The sequence below is a fragment of the Brassica napus genome, chromosome C2 (genome assembly GCF_020379485.1).
Source record: "Brassica napus cultivar Da-Ae chromosome C2, Da-Ae, whole genome shotgun sequence".
Lineage (NCBI taxonomy): Eukaryota > Viridiplantae > Streptophyta > Magnoliopsida > Brassicales > Brassicaceae > Brassica > Brassica napus.
Window position 1 is genome coordinate 29,107,751 of NC_063445.1, and position 17,814 is coordinate 29,125,564.

Genomic DNA, 17,814 nt, shown 5'->3' on the forward strand with positions numbered 1-17,814 from the left:
AAGGAACCTCCTTGATCATTAATAAATACAAAAATATTCAGTCTCTAAACTCTCTAATTTACAACAATTCTATGCATTTTATCATTTTCCCCACCATGAGAATTGGTCCTCACATTTTTTCCATAGAATATATATATTCATATGGAAGATAATTAAATTAATTGTGTTAGCCTAGCTAATGCCAAATTAATATTCTTATTTATTTCTTTTATAACCTTTTGAAGAGCACTTTGAAATTATTATTTTTATAAAAGACCACTTTGAAAAGAGTTGCGTAATAAGAATACCCTTAGGTTCCAGATAGAAAAGTTGGCGATAAAACATGTTTTAACTTCGTCTATATAGCCTAATCGAACGGCCAGTGTTCTCAAATTCCACGTGAACAATTCTTGACCATCCATCTGTACCTCTTCCCAACCTCTTTGTTTTAATTTTAACTATAGATTCCAACTAAAATAAATAAGAAGAGAACAAAGAAATAAAAAAAAATAGAGAAAAAAGGAAAAAAAGACCTCTCTCTTCTTATTTCTTCTTCATCAACCATTGCCATTCTCTCTATAACTCATCATATCTCTGTTTTTCTCTGTTCCGTATCTGTACTTTGTTTTCAGGTAAAAAAGATTCTCATCATTTCTTTCACACATACACACACACACGTTTGAAGCTATGTTGTTCTTATAATCTTATGAGTCTTTTAACTTTTGCGCTTGACCTTTATCTGAATTCTTTGTATATATAATATGTGTGTTTAGTGCTCTGTTTCTTGTGATTAGACTCAACAGTCTTATCTTCAAAAAGAAGAAAATAAAAAAAAGTATATATATCGTTCACGTCTAGTAGTAAGCTTTTTTTTAGTACGACTAAGTATTCAGACATCTGCTCACGTTACTAATGTTTGTGTCTGTTCTATACTTACATATATTCTGTATACTTACATATATTCTGTCTATTGATTGGTTTCTTGGAAGATTTCTCAGAGAACGTTTGTTTATATGTTTCAGTCACTGAAGATATGGTGAAGAGCCTTAAAGTGGATCCTCTTGCTAAGGTCACTGCCTCCACCACTTCCATGGTAAAACATTTTTTTTTCTTCTTTTGTGTAATCTCTTGAGAACATTATCTCTCTCTGTTAATTAACATTATATGTCTTTTTGTACTTGTTTGTTTTGGTTTTGTGTGGTATAGAAGAGCCCATCAGAGCCATATTACAAAATTCTTGAGACGTATCAGGGCCTGCCTTGTCCATATGGTGGCTACTATGGATTCTACTATCCAGGTCTTGATGGTTCAGTTGGAGAAGCAAAGGATAATGGATACTATGGTTATGGAACAGAAGTTCAGTACCCGGTAACTAATAAGTTTCTTGTGAATCAAGGATTAGTTTACTCGATGAATCGAGCTTTTTAATTGATCATTTTCTTGATCTTGATTTGAAGGTTATGCAAGGGGAAGATGGATCTTTAATCTACATGATGCCAGGGTTTCAATCTTATGATGCTAGTCCCACTTCTATGCCTATAACCGCGGGTAGTGTGTCAAGTCAGGCTCTTCGTTCACCCATGTATGCAGCTCAAGGATATTATCAGAACCAATATGGCTATGGGGATGTTTCATCGCCCAACTATTTATGGGATGTGTATGGTGTAGCTTCAAGTAACCAACCTTTGAAACATAACACATCGTCTTCAAGTCATAACTATAGCAGTTATTACCCAAAGAGCAAGACTTCTTATGGCATGGGAGATAGGCCTAAAACACCGCGAAAAGTAACATCTTTCTTCCTTTGTTGTCTTCTTCTCTCTTTCACATATACTGAGAAGACTTGACTGGTCTTTTTCTTTGTTGTTTGGTTGGTGTTATATGAATTACAGAGCAGCTATGCTCCACTCCCAATACATAATGAAACAGAGAAGGTGAAAGCGAGAAACAAAGATAATGTTAATAGTACTGAAGGAGAATGTGAGTCCTGTGTAGGTTATGTGATCAAAAGGGATCAGTATAACCTCCCTAGCTTTCAGACCAAGTATGAAGAAGCAATGTTCTTTGTGATAAAATCATATAGCGAAGACGACATTCACAAGAGCATCAAGTACAATGTTTGGTCTAGTACTCTCAATGGGAACAAGAAGTTAGACAGTGCATATCAAGAATCTCAAAAGAAGATTGCAGAGAAAGGTGGAACGTGCCCGGTCTTCCTCTTCTTCTCGGTAATGCAGCGTACTCTCTATGGTTCATATTATAAGATGTTATGCATAAAACACAAAAACTAAGAAAATTACTTCTATCTAAAAATAGCATTAAAAAAATAAATTAAACAATCAATGATAAAAAACTATAAAATGTAATTGGTATTAGCAGTTTTCAATAGAGTAAAAGTTGACATTTTATATTTTGAAACACCAAAAACCTTATAAAACATCATATATTATGAAACATAGAGAGTATAATTTATTCATTTGAGACATATCTTGGTGGTGTCTGATGGGTTTTGTTTGTACTCAGGTGAATGCAAGTGGTCAGTTTTGTGGTGTAGCTGAGATGACTGGGAGAGTGGATTATGAGAAGAGCATGGAGTTTTGGCAGCAAGATAAGTGGACTGGCTATTTTCCTGTCAAGTGGCACATAATCAAAGATGTTCCAAATCCGCAGTTACGCCATGTAATACTAGAGAACAATGAGAACAAGCCTGTAACAAATAGCAGAGACACACAAGAGGTAAAAACAATCTATTAGTGATTCAAGAAGAACTCATCTCATTGTGTTTTACCTTCATGTATAGGTGAGGTTGCCACAAGGGAATGAAGTGTTGGACATCTTCAAGAACTATGCAGCAAAGACATCTATATTAGATGATTTCGATTTTTATGAAAACAGAGAGAAGGTTTTGGTTCAGAAGAAGCTAAGGTTACATCCGGTTCAGATAAAGGTACTTATATCTCTCCTCTTTTAAGAATCCTTTTCTCGTTGTATGTATGTTATTCTCACGAGGAACATGGCCTTTCTTTCTAATGTCTTTGATTACAGAAGAAAGAAGAAGCAGACGTGGTTGCTGACTTCAAATCAATGGAGATATCAAATACAGTCAAAGAAGGAGGCACAGACTTAACAGGAACTGTGAACTAACTAGGAGAAGCTGTCGTGTTTTGGTTTGGATTGGATTTTATTACAAGTGAGTGGCTTCTTGTTCTATTGTTTTGCTGTATTGTGTTTTGCAATTTGTAATCACTGGCAATGTAAGAATTTGATTTTTACAGTGAGACTTGAGAACAATAAAAATGCAGAAAAAGGATTATATATGAAATGAGTTCTCTACGATCAACAGTTTTCTCTTCAATGTGCCTGCAAATGATGGAAACATAAACATGGTTCTATAAACCGGTCTAGGCGGTAACTCAATCTTACCAAATTTTTTTTATTAAAATCCGATCTATTAGATTCAAATGATCTAAATTAGTTAAAAATTTAAAATCGGTTACAGTCAGGTTTAAATCGCCTAGTCACTAGTTTTAGACAGAGCATAATTACGGCCTAGTGATTTCTTGAACACTGTCTAAAAGAGATTATGGCTGGCTCGGGGATTGTCCCCCTCCACCACCACGTGAGGTTCGGCCACCACGAGTAAGCGTTCAATTGCCTCCTCGAACGTTTACCACTCAACCACGACCTCTGAAGGGAACTTGTAAAGGAGCTTGGTTGCCTGGTGAAGGAGCTCAGGCTCTTCCTAGAGTGGCTACTCCGGCTTGTCTTAGAGCTTCTTGCTCCTTTGCTTTATCAGCTATATGAGTTGTTCTACTTGGCGACTGCTAATTTTTTTTTCATTTCTTCAGCTTCTGGAGTAGAGTAAGTGGAAGGAGTAGCAGATGCTGAGACAGTATCGGCCCCAGCAACTTGTTAACTGTTTTTTTTGTTTGTAAATAGCTATTTGTTAATTGTTACCACTGTTGGTTTTATGAGAGGCTTCTTCAGCAGCTACATCACCTCCTTCATCGTTCTTAACATCTTCTAGAGGTGGTTCAATGGTTGTTTCAGCTTCCTCTGTTAATGCAAATGAGGCGAGGAAAAACAAGTGCAGACAATAAGAACACACAAAATTTGTCAATAGGGTCTGTTTCCTACATCTCCGGGACCTCGTCTAGATTTCATTGACTTAGAACAAGAAGCAACCTACAATTGATATATGGTATAACACACACTAGTGTCTACCACTCTTTCTAAGTAAATAATCTACAAAAATTAGGAATAAAGCATGCATGCATAAATCCATCCGGCGCACCAGAACACACTGTCTTCTACCGCTGCAATCTTTACAGACCACTTCAATGAAACCTCACGTGCTAAACTCCTCTGAGTCTAGACTTCAATCTTCCATCTCTTCGGAAGTACTTCACCAAATACGTCAGCACCCAACGCACACCAGTGACACAAAACGCTTGATCCCCCAAGCACACACGAAGCTCACCACGGGCTACACACGATGGCTAATTCCATCACACAAAGCGCCAACTCCAACGCCACCAAACTAAGTCCACGCTTCAGAATGTCCTTCGACACCAAGCAGTAACACACACCAAGGAAAACTCTCTCTCTTCTTTGAGGTCTGGTTTTTTCATAAAGCACGTCCCTCCTGCAGACCAGATCTTGCTCTCCACGTCTTCAACTTTCTCTCCAAGTCTTTTAAATACACTTAAGACAACTTTCCATTTTCTTTAATGGAAAACTTCATCTTCAAATAACTCTTTTTTTCTTTATGGAAAACGTCCATATGTCTTCATTCAGCTCCATCTTCATGACACACGCATGTAGTACCTCATGTAATACTTCGCGAACTGATACAGATCATCTCAGCAGACTGCATCTTCATCCTCCATTGTTGTCTGAACCTTACTAGGTGACCGTGTAGCTACATCCATAGTTTCTTCTTTGTCACCTTAAGCCTCTTGTTGGGCTTCAGCTATACTAGCTTAAGTATATTTGTTATATATAGTTTTGATTTATTAATTGTTGAACCGTCTTAGCTCAGTGGTTGAGCGCGTGAATTTTAATCCTGTGGCCGAGGGTTCGATGCCCACAGACATCGAATGTTGTGTTGCTTTTGAGTGAGCCTTATTTTTTACTATTGTTACCACTTATGAGAGGCTTAAGTGAATATTATCTGTTTTGAGTTATTGTAAGTGAATTTGAATAATGTATAAGCTTTTGTTTTGTAGATTGACATTTACCATACATTCTTTTAAGCTGTTATTTATTTTGGGGTTATCCTATTTTTCCTGAGTTTTTTTTGGTTAAAATCTGACTTGTGTCACAAGAAATCAACCATTTATTTGCTGATAAGGAAATCCGTAACGTGTTGAAACATACGTTGATAATGCTAACTGATCAATGATATAACATGGAATTGCTCGTGCCTACAAGAGATGGTGTGCACAACAACAACAAGCCAAGCCAGTTCCCAATTATTTATTTCTCACAATTAAGATGCGTAAAAGTCTTGCCATACCATTCCTCACAATCTATACAATGTTTGTACGTTTTAAGCTTTTTATTTGGAAGAAAGAACAAAGCCATGGACGTTTACTTTTCTTCTCTAAACGGTTAAACCAATAATAATATTGGTGGCATTTTGGATATATTTGAATAATTAGAATATAGTTTATATCTCAAATTTGATATATTTAATTACATTATAAGGCTAATTTACGTAATATAATACTCCATGTGTTCCTAAATGATGTAAGTTTATATGTTTTTACACATATTAAATTTTGTTATTAAATCTATTATTTTATGTTTATCAATTTCCAATTATTTTACACCAACAAGATTTCAAGAAGTGTTTTTTTGAAGTTTGTAATTTATCATTATTAACTAATAAAATATATTTAGTAAAAATAAAACATATATTTTTTGAAATAATATTTTGTAAGAACATTTATCTCTTAGAAACAGAGTGAGTATATACAGAATGGAATCGTGATTAAATAAATAATGGGGTTGATTGGCAAGTGTTTTAGAAGTGATGTAAGATTTCTCTACAACCTAAATTATTTCTACAGTCCAAAATTTTGCCAATCATGCTTTGTAAATTTTTTTTAAAGTTACAGATTTTTCTTTCCTTTTTATTTATTTTTAGCTGTGGAAAATCTAGAGCACTTAATTTTTCTTTAGAATATTTATATGTACGTTTTTGAATCTTTTTAAGCATACAGCTAATATTGGACATCAAAATTATCTACACCCACATCAAAAAAAATCTACAGATTTATTTCTAAAGCAAAAATATAAAGCTAAAGCTCTTTCCAATCATCCCCAATAGTTCATATTAAAAATTTGAAAAAAGTTATCTTTATTCTTTTATGGAACGTTATTAATTAAAGGCTTCTTTAATTTATAATAGTAATCAACATTAGTATCTTGACCAAAGAAAAAGCAATAAACGTTACTATAAAACCATGGAGAACGACGAGATGTATTGTAACAGCTCACGATCATCATCTTTAAAAAAGGAAAAACAGCTCACGATCAAAATCAAAAACAAAATTATTTTGTGAAGCGGACCTTTTGAGGTATCATCGATGGCGAAGAAAGCAGTATTGATCGGAATCAACTACCCTGGAACCAAGGCGGAGCTACGAGGCTGCGTCAACGATGTTAAGAGGATGCACAAATGCCTAGTCGATCGGTTCGGTTTCTCCGAGAGAAACATCACTGAGCTGATCGATACCGACAACTCTTCCACCAAACCTACAGGCAAGAACATCCGACGTGCGTTGTTGAATCTAGTTGAGTCGGCTAGATCTGGCGATGTTCTCGTTGTTCATTACAGTGGACATGGGACGAGGTTGCCGGCTGAGACAGGGGAAGATGATGATACTGGTTATGATGAGTGTATTGTTCCTTGCGATATGAATCTTATTACCGGTAAGTGACAAAACTAGATTGTAGTTGAAATGGTTTGCTTCATGAACATTATCTTTCTTGGGATCAAAGTATTCTCGAATTTATCAGCAGATGATTAAAGGAATAAATTGCTTAGGGTTTCAGATTCAATCTCAGGTTGAGATCTGGATGAACTGAAGCATGGTTTTGATGTTTTTATTTGGTTAAAGTCAGATACAAAAAAAAAATTACATGTATGAATCTCGCCCTAAGTAATATACCAATTAAAGATTCAGACTCTCCTAAGTAATAAAAAAAAATCAAATGCAATTTCTCATCAATTTTTCTTTCAGCTCAAGAAAATATTTTGCATATAGGCTATATAGCTTCAGATTCACTCTTTTTCATATGCATATTCTTATGTGGTGATTCTATTCTCAGATGATGAGTTCAGGGAGCTTGTGAAGAAGGTGCCAAAAGATGCACAGATTACAATCATCTCAGACTCTTGTCACAGTGGTGGGCTCATTGATGAAGCTAAGGAGCAGATAGGAGAGAGCACAAAGAAGGATAAGAAAGATAAAAATGATAAGAAGGATAAAAAGGATAAGAAGGATAAGAAGAAGTCAAAGAAAGACTCTGGAACCTCTTCAAGATTTGGAATCAAAGACTTGGTGACTGAGGCTGTAGAAGAAGCGTTTGAATCTAAAGGGATCCACATTCCTCACCACAAAGATGAGAAACAAGAAGCCAAGGTTAAAGAGGTTGAACTAGACAATGATGAAAAAGTCCATGTTGTGAACAAATCTCTGCCTCTACAAACCCTAATCGATATCCTCAAGCATGACACCGGTAACAATGACATCGAAGTTGGCAAAATCAGACCAACACTTTTCAATGTGTTTGGAGAAGATGCTTCTCCAAAGGTGAAGAAGTTCATGAAAGTGCTTCTAACGAAGCTACAAGAAGGCAAAAGTGAAGGTGGGATATTGGGAATGGTTGGGAAACTAGCTCAAGAGTTTCTTGAACACAAGCTGAACAATGATGAAGAGTATGCGAAGCCTGCGATGAAGACAGATGTGGAGAGAAAGCAAGATGTCTATGCAGGTGCAAGCAATGGTTCTCTTGCTGATAATGGTATTCTCATAAGTGGTTGTCAAACTGATCAAACTTCCGCGGATGCAAGTCCTGTGGGGAAACCTGAGATGGCTTATGGAGCATTTAGTAATGCTGTGCAGATCATACTTGGGGAGACAAAAAGTGAGATTACATACAAGGAACTTGTTATGAAAGCAAGAAAGCTTCTTAAGAAACAGGGCTATGCTCAACGACCGGGGCTGTATTGTAGCGATGAGTATGTGAATGCTCCGTTTATTTGTTAAGGGTTGGTACTCAACAAAGTATGTGGAGTTACGTGTTGAATAAGTTATCTGATTTCTTTGTTGTTATGTTATTGTAACTTTGATTTGAATGTCAAGCGTTCATTGTCCATTGGTTATTTTAAATTTTTTACCTATTTTTATTTAAATTCTCAAATATTATTTCTGAGAACTGTGCTTGCTGAGAAAAATATTCTTTTAACTTCTTAACTTTGTATGTTTTGGACATGCATATATCATATTTGTCCACTAAGGAAACGTTTAAGACCAAAGCAGAGGAAGTTTCTTGTTAGATAATAATCTTACATCTTCTTGCCAATTTACCATGTGATATACAAGCCTGATACTAAGACTAAGAAAATATTAAGCCTATAAAGTTCAGAATTATCAAAGAATTGATAAAATAACTAAGACGGTTTGGTTTCACCAGGGGCTCATTACACTAAGAGGTCTGAGTTTCAATTCCCGGATAAGGCGGAATTATACGAATTAAAGGAGAAAAGACTTACAAAATATCTGCAGCATGGCGCAAGCAGTACCCGTCAAGCATAGATCCCATAGGACGGCTCAGGTGATGTAGTCAGACGTGAATCCTCGAACGGCAGGTAGAATTGTCGGCAGTAGAATCGTCTGTAATATTTCACATAGTTGTAATATCATAATTATCTAGTGTTAAAAAATAAAACTAAGACGGTCTTGCCAATCTTTATTTCTTTTTTCCTTTTTTTTTTTTTTGGACAAAATATTTCTTTTTTCCTTTAATTTAACAATAAATAAATAAAAATACGAATCGGCATGGAGGAACTTGGCTGCAGAGCTTGGAGGGTTGGACTTGGTGTATGTCTTCTTCTTACAAATAGGACAAGAAATACTGTTTTTGTCTCAATCATCTATCTTCTGAACCCATGCTAAATCTGCAAGAAAACAAAGCGACACTAATCAATCGCCAAAGTAATCATTCAAGATATACTCAAGATGGAAACTACATGAGAAAACTTTTTTTGAAAATAACTACATGAGAAAAGTTTTTGTGATAATACCTTGTAATACAGTTTCTACAGCTGCATTTGGGATAGAGAGTCCCACTATTCTCTGATTATCCGTTGTAGTCTCTATGCGTGTGACTTTGACGTGCCTGCAAACAAAACGAAACCACTGTTAAGTTTTCTGGCCAAAACTAAAAAAGAATATTAGAGAAATTTAGCAAAGATTTACTTGTTTGGAAAGAGCTTTCTCAATGGTTCCCCATATGGGAATAATGAGGCCACCCACAACGTTTACTTCCTGTATTATTCTTGCAATACTCTTCCAGCTTACACTACCGTGCATACACTGTACCTCAGATACAAACTCATATCATTAATGCACAATGCTACATCAACGGTTATGACTTGTGGTGTGCTCTGCTCTATCTATTTCTGCCTGAAGAAAAGGGGTTATTTGGTGGTGGTGTGCTCTGCTCTATCTTTTTGTAATGCGATCATATATGAATCAGAGAACCAGAGCGGCGTGAGAGTGCAAGACTTGATCTTTTTTTTTTGAAACAAAAAAGTGCAAGACTTGATCTATATACAAATATTATACATACAGATTGATTTTTATTACATATGAAAGTTACCCTGTTTATGAATACATATGCAACGAATATACGTAAAACACACTCGAATTCATAATGAATAACAAAAAGTACAATTTCTTATATCTTGGATATTTCTAAATTAAGTTGACATATGAAAGAACATTTTTTATAGTATAATAGATTTTCGACATTTAAAACCAATGAAAGCATATCTACCACTACCAACAAGCGTACGACAATCAGGGCCGTGCCGGAAGAATGATGGGCCCCAAGCCGAAAATATCTAGGCCAATAATTAATATGCTGAGAAACAGTAAAAAGAAAGTTTGGGGAATGTTTGAACCTATGACCTTAGACTATCAAAAGTAAATAATTAAACTATAACCGATCCTTAGTTGAGTATTTTGGACACCGATTATTAGAGGGGTTTCTATCACACGTGTCAACACACAATGAAACATGATTTTTTTTTTCTCTTGGTTTCTCAGACGACGATGTCTTTTACGACAAAGGCCGATCTTTTCTTTTTGTTTCTGTTGATAAAAATTCAATTAGTTTCCCTTCGATGAAGATCAGAGTCATCCATTCACTCTTCTCCGCGTTTCTCGTAAACCCACCACTTGTTTCTCTTCGTCAAGGACTCAATGGTCTCAGCTCAGCCCTGGAAGAAGAGTTCCGTTGAGAAAAAGATTCTTCTTATTGCCTCCAAAAGCCACCAGAGAGCAATCAGGTCTTAAATTGATTTTTTCCCCAAAAGTTGTAGCCTAAAGTTGTAGCCTTTGCTGTTGAAAGTTCTGAATTTAGAGAGTCTTTTGGTATTTCCTTTAAGGTTAAGTGGGAGGAGAAGACGTGGTTCTGAATTTAGAGAGTCTTTTGTTTTTGGTTTCTTAGGGTAAAGGCTTCATCTTTGGTTTGGGTACAGGGAACAATAGGTTCTGATGTCTCGTTTATTCTTGGAAGCTTCAATGGCTTGTGTTTCTGGAAATCCGATCCTCAATGATGAAGAATTTGATCAGCTCAAACTTAAACTTAAGGTTCTATTCCACTCAAAATACACATATCATCATTCCTCTGAGCTTCATGGAGCACACAATTTATGGGTTTAACCTAAGCTCTTTCTTAAACCCACCAAACTCTTTTGAGTTTCTGTCTGAAAATAAGGACATGTCGACCTCATCCTCTGTTTCGTTGTGTTGATCGTCAACCCAAGTCAATGGGTTCGGTCTTAGGCCTCAAAGGTCGCTCCTTTACCAACCCACTTCCTTCTCTTTCTCCAGGTACTTCATCATTAGATGATTTGGTTATTTTAAGTCAATGCCTTTCAATGTGTTTGTGGATATGATTGAGTGTAAACATTAGTATAAGTTGAAAAGAATCAGTCTTGCATTAATTGTTATCCTCAAAGTCACACACTTTGGCTTTTGTTCAGAAGGAGAACACATGGTGTTTGCTTTTTTTTTCAGTAGAGTTGGCAGGTTGTGATTGGATCCATGTTGATGTGATGGACGGTCGTTTTGTTCCAAATATCATAATTGGACTTCTCGTGGTTGATGCTTTGCGCCCTGTGACTGATCTTCCCTTGGATGTTCATCTTGTAATGCTCTCTCTCTCTCCTTATTGGTTTATTGATATTCCAAGACAGGTTTTGATTTTTGAGATTTTTCCATTACTAGATGATAATGGAGCCGGATCAGAGAGTACCAGATTTCATCAAAGCCGGTGCAGATATAGTCAGTGTACATTGTGAGCAGTCATCAACTATCCATTTGCATCGCACTGTCAATCAAGTACATTGATACTTTCTAGCTTCCTTTCTTTTGCTTCAGGTGGAATATTATTCTTACAGTTAAGCTTACCTTTGTTTAGATAAAGAACTTGAACCTTTAATTAAAAAACTCCCCAATGGAGTACAAAATCTATGGATTTCTTAACTAAATTTCTTAACTAACTTTTATTATTAAATAATTCATTAAGAAATCCAAAAGAGTTTATAGGGTTAATGATGCTCTTAGGATGTGAGAAGAAAATATAAATACCACCAGATTACAACAGAAGTTTTGATTAAATTTGGCTCCTAAAATAATTAATATGGAAAAGGCCCCAAGCCAATGCTTGCTTAGCTTGCATCCAGGACCGCCCCTCACGACAATGTATGGTTTGTGTTCTTCGCATTCACTATTACTAACATAGCCAACTACCACTTTTTTTTTTGTAACACAATTTTCATTAATTCTTAAACATTCAAACTACAAAGAAGAAAAGAGTTTAAACAAACTTTACAAACAAAAGACGATACAACATAAGCGATAGATATAGAAAAACCTCTAAGATAGGTTGACAGCGAACTCAGAGAAAAACTCGAATGCGTCGAAGCAAGCTTCATGGCAATGCCAGAAACTTGAGAGATAGTCACTTTGTGTGACGTTGATACCCAATCCGCACCTCGGAATACCGTCGAAACGAAATCCGTTGCATCTTCAGACTCCGAACGGACCGCTCCACAAGATAGACAAACGATTATAGATATGGGCATACACCTCCATTTAACGTTTAGAGGAAAAACACTCATTGAAAAGGAGACTGGGGATAAGACGGATCGCTTCTCTGAAGAAAAGGATGCTAATGATTATAAAGACGAAAGTCCCGGTGAGTCCACCGGTGAATGAAAAGGTTGTAACTTCTTCATAAAAGAGAGATGACACATTGTGTGCAAGTATGTTTCGGTAAAAATCCCAATGAATCCACTGGAAATCTTTAGAAAATTGATCAAAAATATCAACATCCCCCACAATAACATGGGCGGTGAAACTTTTGGGCTGACTAACAAATCATCAAGAACTGTTGGGTCCACCAGGCCCAATCTCATTACTTTGTGGCTCAGCTCGAAATGGACGGAGCAACGCCGGCGATAGGTTGGATTGTCAAGTTCAATGTAGCGCCAGGTGAACGAACGGTTTTGGTTCGGTGAGAGGAGGAACGCCGGTGACCTCCGATCTACTGGTGTTGAGCTTACGTGTGGCGGAGTAGCGTGACAGAAGCTATCACTTTCCCGGAGGTGCAAGAGATGCTTCAGAACCAGAACAGATGGTGAAGGCGGTGGAGATGGCTTGTGGGTGGAGGTGAAGGGGGGGGGGGAGAGACGGTAAGGGGAATCCCCTGAAAATAACAGATCTAGCGGACCTATAGCAAGAAAGCCAGCAGCTTCCATCCTCAACGCCAAGTTGCCTCCGAGAAGAAATGTCGGTTTGAGATGGAGTGTTGATAGTAGCGACGGAGACGAGGACGAGACTTGAACAAGATGTTGACACCACGGAGACCCGAGGAAGACAGCAAGCGAGAGATGAAGGTGGATCTGGCTAGTGAGGAGCAGACCCATGGGGATACGACTCTGGGAAGTAGATCCATGGGTTTGAAGCATAAACACGGTGGTTGAAGGTAGAGCGGAGCACGGTGTGAAGGGGAGTCCCCCAGAGAGAGCCGAATCCGGTAAGAACAGTCCCGCGAAGCGGTCGCCAGCACATTCTGACGAACAGTCTCCAAAGAGAAGTTCCGGCGTTAAGCAAAGCGACCGTCACAACGGAGATAAAAAAACAGAAGCTTGAAAAAATGATCAAAACAGAGAAGAGAAGAATCATAGAGAGAGAAAGGTAAGCACTGGCCCGACGCCGACGGCCAAGGACGCCGCCGGCGTCATGAAATGGTAATAGCGCGGTTTCTTGATATTCGCGCTCTGAGAGAGTTTTGAAACTAGGGCGAACTATGATGATATATTCCTTCAGCCAACTACCACTAATAACTACAGTTAATAGTATTCATCCCAGGATTGGAAGTTGGAACGAAGATCATAGAAAATCATTTCAAATAACTCGTACATCTTCCATTAACATTAAAGCTAGATTATACATAAAACGACAATGATGTGCTTATAATTAAATCTACATTACATGCATTCAAAAATCTTCACCATATTCATATCATGCAATCACACTACTAATGATATCATTGTTACCCTGCCGATCTTTGCACTCTTCCTCGTCCATAGTGTCGCATAGATCACTCCCTCTAGTCTCTGGCAACGCGACGGCAAACAAACCAAGCAAGCCTATAGCTAAACCAAACAACCCGAACGACCAGAACCCGTTTTTCCGACCAGCTGCCACCATAATCGGGCTGAAAACCCCACCAAGCACCAATGCCTGTCTAGTCATTGCGATCGCCGAGTTCCTCACGCATGTCGGAAACAACTCGATTGTGTATATCATCTCAATGTTAAAAGCCGAACACGCGCAAAAGTAAGAGATCAGCTCTAATACCAATTGTAACGTCCCGTGGCTCCCGATTCTCATATTCGGTAACGCGAATATGAGAACGCTCGAGACACCTCCTAAGGCCGTAAACCCGATGAGTGCGTTTCTCCTGCTGAGTTTGTCCACGAGGAAAAGCGTTATGAGGTTCGCTGGCAAATCCATCAACGCGTTAAACGCTGCACTCATATAAACGTTGAAATCGAGATTGGATAACGCTAAAGGCATCCCGTAGTAGACCAAACCGATCCCAAACGCAACCGCCATAACCGCGGTTAATCTCCTAAGCGCCCATCTTTTTTCCACCAACACCTTCATGGCCGCGTAGATGTTAACACTAGGCTTCTCGTCTTCCTCCTCAGTTGGTAAGCTCGAAAAGCTCATGGTACCATCACTCATAGGAATCGAAGCAACTCTTTTGAGAATCGAAATGGCTTCTTCTCTACGACCTCTAACGAACAGCCACCTCGGAGACTCGCAGACGAAATACCGAACCAGAACACAGTAGATTATGGTCGGAACCGAGGTCCAGATGTAGAGTATCCTCCACGAGTTCCCTCTATTCATATAAGCCATGGCAGGGAGAGACAAGAAGCCAAGCATGAAGCCGAAGAAGCTCATGATCCCGACACGTCCTCGCCACCTCTTTCCGACAAGCTCCGTCGAGAGAACAAGCGCACACGTCCCGATCGTCGCTCGACCAAACCCGTTAACGAACCGGAGAAAAGCGTAAACCCAGATGTTCGGCGAGAAAACCGTAAGCATCGTTGATATCGACATCAAGAGACAGGAGAGAAACAGCATGTTCTTACGACCGAGAGAAGAATCTGCTAACGTTGAGAGAATCAAACCTCCGATTAAACACCCGACGAAGAAGGAACTCTCAGGCAAGCCTTTGACGAACGAGCCTGAGCATTGGAGACCCCACTCGGAGATGACGGAGACGTGAGGAGGGAAGTCCCAGGACCATGAGGTTTTGGGAAGGATGCAGATGTTGGAGATGGAGTCGTGACAGAACGACTCGGTGCAGTGCCATTTGGGTTCGAAGTCTGTGAAGACGGAGATGAATGTCTGTTGAGCGTCGAAAACTCCTGAGAAGGAGACTAATGTGGCCTGGAGGAACTGGGCCCACCCAAAGCTTCCAATGTAACTCTCGATCGTGTCGTCGAGGGATCTCGGCGGTGACGAGTTTGAATCGTTCAGAAGCGGCTGAGTTGGTTCAGCCATGTTGCACGAGTTTTTTCTTTTCTTTTTTTCGCTTTTCTCCCTTGTCTTGTGCCACAGCTTCTCAAGCGGCGAGTCTTTTGTCCTGCTTTTATTACAGAACATTGTGTTGACTTTTCAACATGGTAATAACAATTAATTTTTATCAAATTTTCTGCAAACTTCCATTAGATTCATTTAGCAAATTCGATGATATAGGTTAAATGCAACTTTGATTTGTATATAATCTGATATACACGTTATTAGTCTTCCTCTATTTCAATTTATTTGATGTTTTTAAAAAGTATTGCAAAATAGGTATTTATGACCAACTAAATAATACTGCAATTTTTAATTATATTTAATTATTTTATGTAACCAAGATAAAGTTTATAAAATTAGCAATTGCTTAATTTATGTATATCAATTTAAAATATCAACTAAATGATATAGAGAAAGTATGTATTTTAATTTGGTAACACTATAGTAAATAAAATAGTTAGTTTTATGTTGAATTTTAGAGAGTTTAGATGATTTTAAGTTTTCTATATATTTAGCGGTTTAATCATTGGTTGCGTTGCTGGGATTTTTCTACGTGTACTTAGAAATCCATCAAAATAAGATAGTGTATAATCTGACCTATACTTTATAATATAGTGTTAGTGTTAAGTGTTAACCAATTTGGAGGTAAAGCGTAGCTTGAGTAAACAACAATTGTACAGTGGTCCTTGTTATGCTAGATAATAGGCTGGTTGGTTGAGATCACGAGACACATGTGCTATAGAAACTATACCAACTTGTACTTTAACAGTCTACATTATAACGAGACGGTTTGGTTACTCGCCAGCGTGCTACATCAGCATTTTGTGGATCCTATTTTTAAAAAATGTGAAAAAATATCAAGTACATGGTTTGAACCCAAGTTATTATTAAGATATAAACACCAACATTTATATCACTAAACTAAATGATACTTTGTACATTGATGTCCGAAACTAATATATATTAATGAAGGCCGGAAGCCATTGCTTCTTCGGCTTGTTCTGAGGGTCGGGCCTACAAGTGTATTATGAATTTCATTTTTAAATGGGATTCATCACGTTATAAGAAAAAAGCTTAAGTTTGCAACAATTATAGTTTTCCCAAATTAAATTGTCGTCGTTTAACATGAGTTATGGTTCTTTTCATCATTGTCTCAGACAAGTCTGAGTTACAGAATTGCACCGTGTATCTGTTCGTAATCTATTTTTTTCACTGGTGAACTCTTCATCTCTCCATCTTAAATCGCTTGATCATAAATGTTCCTGATTTATAGTCCCTCTGTAAACCATATATATATGATTCTCATCTTTGATGAACCCGATCTGCATCTCCACAAAACTCATTGATTCCTCTTAGATTTAACCATCTTTTAGAAAATGTTTCTCTCTGCCTCTCCAGTTCCTCAAACCGGCGTCCCGGTGTCCGTCATTCAACCTTCGAGTCTCTCCGTCTTGGTCGTAGTAGTCAGAGCATAGCCTCTGGCTTCCTCCATTTCTGGGATTCCCTGAACTTCAAGAAAGACATGGAGTTTGTGGGAATCACGGTTCTCTTCCTTGATGAAAAGGTAAGTTAATCTTCGATCTATCACACTTATTTAACATAATTGTTTTTAATTGATTTTCTGATTCTTTGTTGAATAATATTATTTGCAGATTATGTGATTCATGGGTTTATTCCCGCCGGACGTCCTAATCATTACATGTCATCTTTGAAAGTCGGTTCCATTGTGAAAGTCGATCGTTTTGAGGTTGCTAGGTGCTCAAGCATGTACAAGATAACTGATCATTCATTCCTTATTCGTTTAATCTCACCAACCATTATTGATAAAGTCATCACAAGTGCTCCTGAGATCAATCTCTTGTCATGATTTGACTGTTCGACAATCTTCAAGTGATTGCGAACACAAACCTAGAACTCCCAAGTATATTATCATATTGTATTTGGGTTTATATGTTTCGAAATCATAACTGATATTTAAATTCGCAGATGTGGTTGGGCAAATCCGTTCTGTCCAGGGCTCTGACCTCACCAAAGAAACAACTCGAGTCATTATCCGTCTCCTCATTGATCCGTAAGAAACAATCAACACACAACTCCCTTTAAATTACTGTCTATATTGTGCTGACATCAATAATCAAAAATATTTCATACCCAAGATCTGTGGTCGTCTATTTATCTCCATTACTTACCAAATTAATTTTCAAAATAATTTTATTTTACAGCTCAAAAGAAACCACAACAACCCAAACAATCAAAACACCAAAAACTAGAACCCCAAAAAGACGAATCATTAATGATCACCTCTTTTTTTTGTCTAATCTTACAAATAAACTTCAAAACAAATATATCAAACCAATCACATCAACTAAAACTCAACTACACATACATCGAGTCAGCTAAACAAATACAAACTATAAAACTATTTAACAAG

The 17,814-nt window shown here is 37.6% G+C and overlaps 4 protein-coding genes across 6 annotated transcripts; 3 read left to right on the top strand and 1 right to left on the bottom strand.

Moving 5' to 3' along the window:
• Positions 1-454: 454 nt before the first annotated feature.
• Positions 455-3,319, top strand: LOC106377385 (YTH domain-containing protein ECT2). 2 transcript variants are annotated; one of them, XM_013817607.3, is made up of 8 exons: positions 455-611; positions 1,002-1,072; positions 1,186-1,347; positions 1,437-1,766; positions 1,872-2,207; positions 2,503-2,715; positions 2,780-2,926; positions 3,025-3,319. In XM_013817607.3, the coding sequence occupies exons 2-8, from the start codon at positions 1,013-1,015 to the stop codon at positions 3,121-3,123; spliced, it is 1,347 nt and encodes a 448-aa protein (XP_013673061.1). In that variant the 5' UTR covers positions 455-611; positions 1,002-1,012; the 3' UTR covers positions 3,124-3,319. The 2 variants fall into 2 exon arrangements, with proteins under 2 accessions (XP_013673061.1, XP_013673062.1); XM_013817608.3 differs by lacking the exon at positions 455-611 and adding an exon at positions 771-893.
• A 3,038-nt stretch (positions 3,320-6,357) lies between these two features.
• On the top strand, positions 6,358-8,367 carry LOC106377384 (metacaspase-5-like). Its single transcript, XM_048747436.1, has 2 exons — positions 6,358-6,918; positions 7,318-8,367. The coding sequence occupies exons 1-2, from the start codon at positions 6,573-6,575 to the stop codon at positions 8,256-8,258; spliced, it is 1,287 nt and encodes a 428-aa protein (XP_048603393.1). The 5' UTR covers positions 6,358-6,572; the 3' UTR covers positions 8,259-8,367.
• Positions 8,368-10,125: 1,758 nt separating this feature from the next.
• Positions 10,126-11,751, top strand: LOC125581642 (ribulose-phosphate 3-epimerase, chloroplastic-like). 2 transcript variants are annotated; one of them, XM_048747438.1, is made up of 3 exons: positions 10,126-11,111; positions 11,301-11,428; positions 11,508-11,751. In XM_048747438.1, the coding sequence occupies exons 1-3, from the start codon at positions 11,048-11,050 to the stop codon at positions 11,628-11,630; spliced, it is 315 nt and encodes a 104-aa protein (XP_048603395.1). In that variant the 5' UTR covers positions 10,126-11,047; the 3' UTR covers positions 11,631-11,751. The 2 variants fall into 2 exon arrangements, with proteins under 2 accessions (XP_048603395.1, XP_048603394.1); XM_048747437.1 differs by having other exon boundaries at positions 10,140-11,111; positions 11,298-11,428.
• A 1,925-nt stretch (positions 11,752-13,676) lies between these two features.
• LOC106377382 (organic cation/carnitine transporter 2) lies at positions 13,677-15,440 on the bottom strand. The gene has a single exon (XM_013817605.3). It carries the CDS (start codon positions 15,363-15,365, stop codon positions 13,809-13,811), a length of 1,557 nt encoding a protein of 518 aa, XP_013673059.3. The 5' UTR covers positions 15,366-15,440; the 3' UTR covers positions 13,677-13,808.
• Between the last annotated feature and the right edge of the window lie 2,374 nt (positions 15,441-17,814).

What these genes read in the sequence shown, in the direction of transcription:
- LOC106377385 (XM_013817607.3), top strand. Translation starts at nt 1,013, where the DNA reads ATGGTGAAGAGCCTTAAAGTGGATCCTCTTGCTAAGGTCACTGCCTCC. An exon ending in GGCCTAAAACACCGCGAAAA is followed by an intron (nt 1,767 to 1,871) that starts GTAACATCTTTC and finishes TATGAATTACAG; the next exon opens with AGCAGCTATGCTCCACTCCC. An exon ending in ATAGCAGAGACACACAAGAG is followed by an intron (nt 2,716 to 2,779) that starts GTAAAAACAATC and finishes CTTCATGTATAG; the next exon opens with GTGAGGTTGCCACAAGGGAA.
- LOC106377384 (XM_048747436.1), top strand. Translation starts at nt 6,573, where the DNA reads ATGGCGAAGAAAGCAGTATTGATCGGAATCAACTACCCTGGAACCAAG. An exon ending in CGATATGAATCTTATTACCG is followed by an intron (nt 6,919 to 7,317) that starts GTAAGTGACAAA and finishes TTCTATTCTCAG; the next exon opens with ATGATGAGTTCAGGGAGCTT.
- LOC125581642 (XM_048747437.1), top strand. Translation starts at nt 11,048, where the DNA reads ATGGGTTCGGTCTTAGGCCTCAAAGGTCGCTCCTTTACCAACCCACTT. An exon ending in ACTTCCTTCTCTTTCTCCAG is followed by an intron (nt 11,112 to 11,297) that starts GTACTTCATCAT and finishes TTTTTTTTTCAG; the next exon opens with TAGAGTTGGCAGGTTGTGAT. An exon ending in TTCCCTTGGATGTTCATCTT is followed by an intron (nt 11,429 to 11,507) that starts GTAATGCTCTCT and finishes TTCCATTACTAG; the next exon opens with ATGATAATGGAGCCGGATCA.
- LOC106377382 (XM_013817605.3), bottom strand. Translation starts at nt 15,365, where the DNA reads ATGGCTGAACCAACTCAGCCGCTTCTGAACGATTCAAACTCGTCACCG.